Consider the following 10,244-nt stretch of genomic DNA (forward strand, 5'->3'; position numbering starts at 1 on the left):
GCGATGACAACCAACTGACTGAACATTTGCAGTATAAAACTCAACATGATACATATGTGCTTCTCATGTCAACCCCCATGTTGGACAAACACATTCGTAACACATTTTACCTGTTACGAATGCGATCGCATACGTACGAAATCTGTTACAAATGCGATCTGTTACGAATGTGGTCCTACATTGCCCACCTTTTCCCCTGGTCCAACAGGATGTTTATAGAAATGGAAAACTGTTATAGATATTCAATGTCCTAACTAGAAAGGTCAATTAACCAATTGTACCCCCATGAGATGTTTATAACTTCATTAATCGATCGTATTGTGGATTTTCTTTAGTACATAAAGACATTAGGTATATTGTTCATAAAATATGATTTATCCATTCCAAAGCCCAAAATATCCTGAAATAATTAGATAGATACAATCTCTCTCTCTCTCTCTCTCTCTCTCTCTCTCTCTATCTTTCCAGATGCACAGTTGAAAAGAATAACCTATCTTTCATATATTAACTGATCCATAATTCAGAAAGTCTTTCAAAAATAAAATAATTTTAATAATAATAATTTAGAAATAGAAAGACACCCATGATCTTATAGCTTTGTTCCAAAGCTAGGGCACTCTGCGTAGCTAAGGTGCTCCTTGCAGTCTGCTGAAGAGACCAGGATTATATAGCACCGTGAAATATAATGTGGCAACTGCTGATAATTTCTCATGTCATTTTAGAGGAATTAGTATATAATATATTCTAATAAGGTATATTTATGGAAAACCAAACAGTAACATTTTATAATTATGATGAATATCAGCACGCCGGATAGATACAACTGTGGCATTTCTCACACTTTGTCTAAAGTTGCTGACCCCTAAGTGTTAGTCTCGCCTATACTTTAGTCCATCTACTTTAAGAAAATGAATACCATTTGAAGTTTAGAAAATACATTAATTTAATCAAAGATATTCTAAATATTTTTTTATCGATACAGATAATAGTATTATATTATGAAGTACGATTCATTTAACTTCTTTACTTACAAAAGCGTCAATGACCCTCTGGTCAAGCGCACAATTTAGGCAAACGCACAAATTGAACAGGAGCTGTACTATTTTATTTCGTACAATTTATAGAGTGTTATTTAATTAATGACTATCAATAAGGACTTGACACTATTTATTTCATACAGCTGTTTTCTACCGATTGTAAAATGTAGTTAATATATTAGTTTTGACGCAACGTCATAAACTGGAGCTAATTTGCGTAATGTCAAACACAATTTTGTAGATAATCTTATTAAATACCCATTATAAGCAATGGAAGAGTTCTCTGTCTTGGTTATAATCTGGTGGATAACGTTATTTTGATTCACGAGGTACTATCATAAAACTTCCTATATAGTCAATGAAAAAAGCGTTTTTTCAAATCAGTCTTGTAAAAAATAAAACACACGTCCCTATCGTTTTTATTTGCCTGATTTTCAAAGTTTATTCTGAAGTTTTAATCAAATTCCACATTGTAGAAAAAAGTTTATCCGAAAGTGCAAAATTACCTAAAGACAAAATAATAGCTCAATCTATTAAACAAGAGGACCAAGATGGCCCTAGGTCGCTCACCTGACAAACACACCATAACACACAGTGTAAACATGTTTGACCTAGTGATTTCATGGAAGAAAATATTCTGACCAATTATCATTAAAATTGGAGCAATTAATCTTGAGTATAAATAAGTATTTTCTTTGATTTTTCCTAGTGACCTAGTTTTTGACTCCAGAAGACCAACATTCGAACTTGACCTAGATTTTATCAAGGTTATTATTCTGACCAAATTTCATGAAGATCAATCTAAAATTCAGCCTCTATCGCATACACAAGGGTTTTCTTTGATTTGACCTCGTGACCTAGTTTTTGACCCCAGACTACTATATTCGAACTTGAACTAGATTTCATCAAGGCAACCATTCAGACCAAATTTTATGAAAATCCAGTGTAAAATGCAGCCCCTATTGCATACACAAGGTTTTACCTTGATTTGACCTAGTTTATAAACCCAGATGACCCATATTCGAACTTGACCTAGATTTCATCAAGGCAATAATTTTGACTATATTTCATGTAGATTAATTGAAAAATACAGCCTCTATCGCATACAGAAGAGCTTTATTTGATTTGACCTAGTGGCCTAGTTTTTGACCCAAGATGACCCATAATCAAACACAACGTAGATTTTATCAAGGCAATCATTCTGACCAAATTTCATGAAGATCAATTGAAAAATACAGCCTCTATCGCATACACAAGATTTTTCTGTGATTTGACCTACTTTTTGATCCAAGATGGCCCATATTCAAATTTGACCTAGATTTCATCAAGGCAATCATTCCGACTTAATTTCAGGAAGATTAATTGAAAAATATAGCCTCTATCACATACACAAACATTTTCTTTGATTTGACCTAGTGACCTCATTTTTGAAACCAGATGACCCATATTCAAGCTTGACCTAGATTTCATCAATGCAATTATTCTGACTAAATTTCAAGAAGATCAATTGAAAAATACTGCCTCTATCGCATACACAAGGTTTTTCTTTGATTTGACCTAGTGACCTATTTTTTGACCTCAGATAACCCATTTTCAAACATGGCCTAGATTTCTTTAAGGATATCATTTTGACTTAATTTCAGGAAGATCAATTGAAAAATACAGCCTCTATCGCATATACAAGCTTTTCTTTGATTTTACATAGTGACCTACTTTTTGACCCCAGACAATCCATATTAAAACTTGACCTAGATTTTATCAAGGCAATCATTCTGACCAAAATCCATGAAGATTAATTGAAAAATACAGCCTCTATCACATACACAAGGTTTTTCTTTGATTTGACCTAGTGACCTAGTTTTTGACTCCAGATAACCCATTTTCAAACTCAGCCTAGATTTTACCAAGGTTATCATTCTGATTAAATTTCATGAAGATTAATTGAAAAATACAGCCTCTATCGCATACACAAGGTTTTTCTTTGATTTGACCTAGTGACCTAGTTTTTGACCCCAGATAACCCATTTTCAGTCTAGATTTCATCAAGCAATCATTCTGACCAAAATTCATAAAGATTAATTGAAAAATACAGCCTCTAATTCATACTTTAGGTTTTTCTTTGCTTTGATTTGACCTAGTGACCAAGTTTTCGACCCCAGATGACCTATTTTCGAACTAGATTTCATCAAGGTTATCATTCTGACCAAATTTCATGAAGATCAGCTGAAAAATACAGCCTCTATCGCATACACAAGCTAAATGTTGACAGACGACGGACGCCGAACATCGAGCGATCAGAAAAACTCACCTGAGCATTGCTCAGGTGAGCAAAAAATGAAGCCTCTACTGTAGTGAGCTATCACTTATAAACAAGACATCTCCTAAATTTAAATGCATATCTCCTTACCTCTGTGCGTGCGTGTGAGCGTGCGTGTGTGTGAGAGAGGGTGAAGTGGGGAGAAGGAGAGTGTATTACAAAGAAAGATGATTAACTCTCTAAATATAAACACTAGGGAGAGCCATGGAGGGCATAGATCTACCAGTTGGCTAATGTTTAAATCGTAAATGAAACTATACATAGTCTTTTCAGCAGGTGGCCCGTTGTCTTTTCACAAGCTTTCACGGTATGTCCGATGCTGAATGTGAAGTTGGAATACAAAATTTACAAGATAATTGATGAAAAGTTCAAAACTACTTGGTATGGAAATTAGAATCAACGAAATTGAAATCCCAGTAAAGTGATGTTTATTTCAAAAGAATTAACTGATAAAAAACTAACTGGTAAACTAAAAACAGAATATGCCGAAATTAGTTCTTTTCTATCTTCTACCAGCTCCGCCAGTGCAAAACTCAATGGGCTTTGAGGTCAAAGACTTATCGTCACAATATGCCTTTGAATATTCGCACCTGAAATTCAAACAATATCCATAAATTTCACTTACATGTGTATATATAAATATCGAAAATTTGATTGGTCCAGTGAAAAGTGAAATTAAATATTTGATAAATCGAACCAAACGTTAAATGAACTGGTTCTTTGGGTGTTAAGTGCTTATACATGTCAGTATTGTTGTTAACATTAAAAGGTACTTTCATATCTAATAAATTACAAATAGAAAAATTTAAAACACGATTAAATGAGTTCTAGGAACAATACTTGTGTTATTTGTAAAACATGTAAATAATTGAGAATAACCATCTAGTGTGTTAGCCATGCAGCAAAAGTGTGACAGGCAATAGAATGTATTAAATGCAGCGAAAACAAATTCGTGAAAATGTCAATTATCATATAGCAGTTTTAACGTTGTGGACAATTGGCATCCACGCAATCTGGTCAGGATCCATGCTGTTCGCTAACGGTTTCTCTTATTGCAATAGGCTTTGAATGCGAACAGCATGGATCCTGACCGGACTGCGCGGATGTGCAGGCTGATCTGGATTCATGCTGGTCGCAAACGCACTATGTTGGTTTTCTCATGGCGCGGCTCAAATTAACTATTTCGGCATTCTTCGTTTTTTTGCGTACGTTCAGCAACATTTACGTCCGAATAATGCAAATCTGCATACGGAAATACAGGGACATTGTCTTAAGCCGCTCCTGAAAATGTGTCCACTGCTTTAAATGAAGTTTAGAAGACCAACCAGAAACAATGAACATCAAAATAATATTGCTATTGCTTTGATTTTTTCTGTTAAGATGCGCATGAATATTGTGTACTAATATTTTAACTTTCTGGGTAAAATCTGTACAAAATGTCCTGTTACCCGAATTTCATTTAGCGAATCTTATTTTCGGAAATCCATGTTTGTTTGTAGAAAAACCACTGTGTTATATATGTTAAAAGGTAGATATTACGTGTGCAGCATTTTGCAATGATACATCGCCTTTCCTTTAAAAGGAAATTTCAACATAAAGCGGCTTTTGAGCTTAAAATGATCAGCATACAAATAAAAAATTAACACTGCTTTAAAGATTGTTAACTTGTAACCTTTACACAAAATTAGCATCTTTCAGAGCGACGTTTTATTGAAATTCAAAGTTTGAAATTGATGGACGATGTCATTGTTCCAGGTTTTGAAAAAAAAATTACGGGCCAAACAACAAACCGAATTCACTCCCTAGTTTTGTCGTTGAATTGATAATAAAGTGTGTTTAAAATCGTAACAGAATATCCACGTTTTGAACGTGAAGAAGAACATATATACGGATAATAACTAGAAGAGAAAGAAAACGAAAGGACTGAACAATACAAGTTGAGTTAATGTCTTATTTCAATGATGTAAATCTTACTTGTTCAGGTAGAATTGTTTGTCAGATCCGCAGATAGGTGACAAGTCCGTGCCACAAACAATGTTGTTCTTGTTACCACAGAAAGCTTCGAGGATTGGATCCGCTGTTGTTGTTGTCGGGATGGTGGTACCGGTCGTCACTACTACAGGCATCGTACTTGCAACAACCGGACCTATATAGGTAAATAAAAGTACTAGTAGGTTAAGCAAACCTATGCATTACTCCAACAAGTATGATCATTATGCTTAGGTCTTATTGTGCGGTCTATGTAGCCACAATTTAGCTGTAGATCGGGTTCGAACTAATATAACAAACAGCACACTGGTGCAATTATGATGTGTGGTTCAAACTATGACTGGATCTACTAGGTCCTAATATTTAGTAGCGTGCAAAATCCGAGAGTTACCAGTACTATATAATTATCAGTAGGTTTTCTTTGATATTTTTTTAGAAATACGCCACGTCTTTGACCAGACTACAGTTTCAAGATCTAAATGAGTTTCGAAAAAAGTCAGTCAGGTCTAAAATATTGTTTGTTTCCGGTATCCCAACCTATCCTAAATTATTGGCCCGACCCTATATGTTTTAATAGCCTTGGAGATATTTTTTAACAAAATGTTTCAAATCTGCACTTTTTTGCTTTAAACATGGTCAGTGATAACTGATGCTCCAAAGACATAACCCCTTATTTGTATTCATTTTGACACAAAAATAATTTATTTCCGAAAACACCCACTTCGTAAAAAATACCGACCTACTTACACTAATACTTTTTAGCATGTTACCGGAAACAAACAATTTTTGTTAGGCCTTACAGTACTAGCAGTGTCATGACAACACTTTATAAAAGAAGACATATGAGCCGCAATATGAGAAAACCATCCGCGCAGTCTAGTCAGGATCCATGCTGTTCGCTTATTGCAATTAGAGAAACCGTTAGCGAACAGCATGGATCCTGGCCAGACTGCGCGGGTGCTGGTCGCAAATGCACTATGTTGGTTTTCTCATGGTGCGGTTCATATTTATGTCATAATTCTGCATTAACAAATTTTGTTAGCCAACAGAATACTGATTAAATTATTCTGGTACACTTTATGTTTGACAATGAAGTTACCAGCAGTTGCTGCAGAGGAAGCAGTTGCAGGCGGCATTGTTGAAGCAAGAGGAGCAGAACAGGACCCCACAAATGCTACAGTTATCGTTTTATCGTTACATCTCGCCTGCCCGTAGTAACAGCTGTAACGATAAAAATATTTATACGTTCTAGATTTCACTGCTTTCATTCATTTATTCATTTCATATTTAACATTTTATAACATGCTGCATAATATACATGTATAACACAAAGTAAAGCAGGTTTGACAAAAGAAGAAAAAGATGGAAGTTATACTGCATTAAATGATAAATGGCATTAACACAAATAAAACTAGCTACAAGTTCTGTAAATAAGATTTTTATAAAGGATTGCTTTAATAAAAGATTTACAATAAAAATATATCATTCAAATGAATAGCTTTGAATAAAGATATGTGTATATAATTAGAAAGAAAAATAAGAAATATTAAACCATGTCACAACATTAAAATGAAAGGATGACACAAAAAAAGGAAACTAATCCTTATTTCCATTATGGTCCTTTATCAAAATGTAGCTGACACAAGAAACAAGAACGATGTATCGTATTCTGTAGAGACATATAATCAAGGTTAGAGTTCTATTTCGTTCTTTAGACGTCTTTAAATGGATATGATTTTATTGTTTGTCGTTTTTGATATTGACCGGACTATAGTTCAACAGTATATTATGATTGGATGAAGTCAAAATTTGTGGAAATAAATTTACAAAAATATTACTGATGTTCTGTATTAAAATATGTCATAAAGTAAAAATATGTAAAAAAAATATGTGGGAACTCCACAGGTCGCTCAACACGACAAAAACGAAATGTTGCAGGCTCGGTTTGATTGAGCCTGTTTATGGAAAGTCTTTTTTTTTGGGGGGGGGGGGGGGGGGGGCAAAGTTTACTTGCTGTCTTTAAAATAATCCGCTTATATATCGAAGATATTGTACATCATTGCATAGTTTTTTCAATGACGAAGTAGATATGTTTAATGTAATGTTGTGTTTCGTGCACTGAGATGTCGTTCAGGTCATTCAGACTTCATTTATTTTGGAATAAATTTCTGTATGTTACCAAGACGTAACTAAATTTAAATCATTCCTTTTTTGTCTGTGTCAACTGTTATTTGACTTGACATGATCTGTTTAAGGAAACTTGCTCGGCATACTTGCTTTTGAAAATACATAAACAAAATGATATCAACGGCATCTTTTAATGGCTCGAGAAGTAAAACAGAATATTAACTTTTACCCTGCTAATTTTCTAAAATGGACTGGTCCATCATTTAATTTGGACAATACCATTTATTATTCAAGGTGCAGACCATTGATGTGCAGGATGATCTTGGTCTGCACTGGTCGAAAAGGCAGAATCTCTTGCCACCAGCAGGCTAAAGGTTAATGACTCGAAAAATAAAACAGAAGATTTTTATAACATTAATGAAATCTATGTATGAAGATCAACGTCCCCAGTGCAATTCTTTTAAGAAAAGGTTTTTGATAAAATTACGTCTGTGCTGAAAAAAAAAACTTTAAAAAAACTTAAATAATTACAAATTATCGTATGTTAGTCCGTTTGTTCCACACACAGTCTCGTCTTTCTCTCCTTTAATATAGGTCACCTTGCAATCCAGTGTCATCAGCTCATTACACAGTTGAGTGGGGTCGGTAATTGCTCCAACGATGCATATCCCTGTTAATTATAACGAGTGCAAATAAGATGCATAATAACATTATTATATAACAATTAAATTCTGAGCTTCACTAGTTCATACACTATATTACCTAGACACCGGTATCGTATTTTAGCGTTATAACGATTATGGTACTTTCACGCTTCCGTAGAGAAACAACATTTATATCCCTGCGGGTATTTGCCATAGTCGGCCTTTGTCATTGACAATAATATAAATCTTCGTGACTATTTCTTATTTTCGGATTTAGTACCGGCCAGACACTATGGGTGGTAATTAAATGTTAAAAATTATGCACTTTAATTTCTCTTTGTGGGGCCTTTTATTAATTTAAAGAAAGCTTGATATACTTCTGAAAGTCCATTGTATACATATCAGATTTTACTTTTTATGTTTTACGTGCTAGTCATTCGATAAGATATTAATACTATCGTGCTAAAAGCCAAGAGTTCCGTCCAATTCTGTGGGACGATTCAATAGAAGAAGTTATAGTTGAAGGTTGTCTGTACAGTTTATTTGACATACTGACGGACAGCTGTATACAAAATCCTAGTAACGAAGATGTACCATACCGGAGTGGACACGTCCCGGAGCGGGACTAAGTTGAAGGACTAGTAGTCTACACCATGAGCATTGATTATAATAAATGAATGCCGTGTATTACGGAAAGTTGGAAAAACTGTAGTATCAGATGTATCAAACCATTAGACGAACTAGACATAAATGCGATGAATGGTTCAACTAACCCAGTAAAGACAGAAAATCACTTGTCTAAATGATTAGGTTCTGTTTTACAAACATATATTTGAGATAAATTAAAACTCATGCCTAAACTTAAAATCTACATTGTTGTCAAATTTATAGAATTATACTCACCAACGGTAAATAATATCAATTTAATCATTTTTGTGCGAATCCAAATTCTTCTATTTAAAAACTGGCGTATTTCAATTGTGGACAACCTTATCTTATCTTCATTCCATTTTCAGCCGAGCGACGGCACGTTGTTGTTGATAAAGGTACACATTTAGATTCGTATGTCAAAGATTAATACTGACGTCACACGATTTAAATTCCTTTAATAGGCTGAGATTTCAAATACGCGTATGTGAACAAGTATTCACAAATATATGTAGTGATTGGTATTAGTTTTACGGGCGTGTCAGTACACTTAATTTCTATAAGTAAAACCGGCAAAAAAAATCCTTTGTTAAAATGCCTCAAAATCAAGTGAAATACGGTAAGGAAATCAACTCTAGTATTTTTGATACCTCATAATTGAATCAGGTCACTAAAGAGGACTTAAACACATATACATGAGACTTGGGATATTCATTTTATCCAAGCTTTTATCTTATATATGACAGATGTCCGGTTAACAATGACCAGCCTATATCCAACTGATCATATCATCTTATATGCCTACACGAGGAATAAGATTGAAATAATTCCCTTGCCTTAAAACTCCCTTTTTTGTTGCTGTCATATTTTACAGTCTCATGTAAGTTGTGTAACCACATAAATGTATTATAATAAACTCACTGTGTAAACTATGTCAAGATTTAAATATCAAATAAATTCGCGTTTCAACAATTTTGTTGACGTGCATATATTGCAAAAATCGTTGCGACTCATCGTCCACGGAGTGATATGAAAACCTTCACAAACATCATGCAATCAATGGCCAGAGATGAAATATATATTCATGACACTTACCGTAAGTGCAAGTACACGGATTATCCCAAAGTATTTTGTTCTTGCTGGGTTTAGAGTCGACACAGTTTAAACTGCGATTTTTCAGCTTTTCATGGTAGAGAAAGATCCTCGTTGCACCTCCTGGCGTTGCTTCAGGCATGGATGGGCACATGGCTTGAACCGCCAACCTTCCGTTAGTCAGCTTTATGGCTTACTCCTCTGAAGGATTTTACCTCCAGCACACATAGGCATCCTAAAGGAACCAAAATAAAAAAAAGACTCGATCCGTACATCATTGTTACACTCGAACACACCACACTAATAATGTGCAGAAAAGGAAATATCATCCTGATCGAAAACCAAATATTAAACTTGATATTTTAATCACACTAAAATCATGTGTGGGAA

The 10,244-nt window shown here is 34.4% G+C and overlaps 1 protein-coding gene across 1 annotated transcript; it reads right to left on the reverse strand.

Moving 5' to 3' along the window:
* Nucleotides 1–3,765: 3,765 nt before the first annotated feature.
* On the reverse strand, nt 3,766–9,172 carry LOC123560258 (uncharacterized). Its single transcript, XM_045352493.2, has 5 exons — nt 9,018–9,172; nt 8,002–8,140; nt 6,443–6,564; nt 5,329–5,500; nt 3,766–3,944 (listed from the first exon to the last, which is right to left on the reverse strand). The coding sequence occupies exons 1-5, from the start codon at nt 9,043–9,045 to the stop codon at nt 3,857–3,859; spliced, it is 549 nt and encodes a 182-aa protein (XP_045208428.1). The 5' UTR covers nt 9,046–9,172; the 3' UTR covers nt 3,766–3,856.
* Nucleotides 9,173–10,244: the final 1,072 nt, after the last annotated feature.

This window comes from Mercenaria mercenaria, chromosome 10 (genome assembly GCF_021730395.1).
Source record: "Mercenaria mercenaria strain notata chromosome 10, MADL_Memer_1, whole genome shotgun sequence".
NCBI lineage: Eukaryota > Metazoa > Mollusca > Bivalvia > Venerida > Veneridae > Mercenaria > Mercenaria mercenaria.

What these genes read in the sequence shown, in the direction of transcription:
- LOC123560258 (XM_045352493.2), bottom strand. Translation starts at nt 9,045, where the DNA reads ATGATTAAATTGATATTATTTACCGTTG. An exon ending in ATTGATATTATTTACCGTTG is followed by an intron (nt 8,141 to 9,017) that starts GTGAGTATAATT and finishes TATAATTAACAG; the next exon opens with GGATATGCATCGTTGGAGCA. An exon ending in GGACTAACATACGATAATTT is followed by an intron (nt 6,565 to 8,001) that starts GTAATTATTTAA and finishes TTATCGTTACAG; the next exon opens with CTGTTACTACGGGCAGGCGA.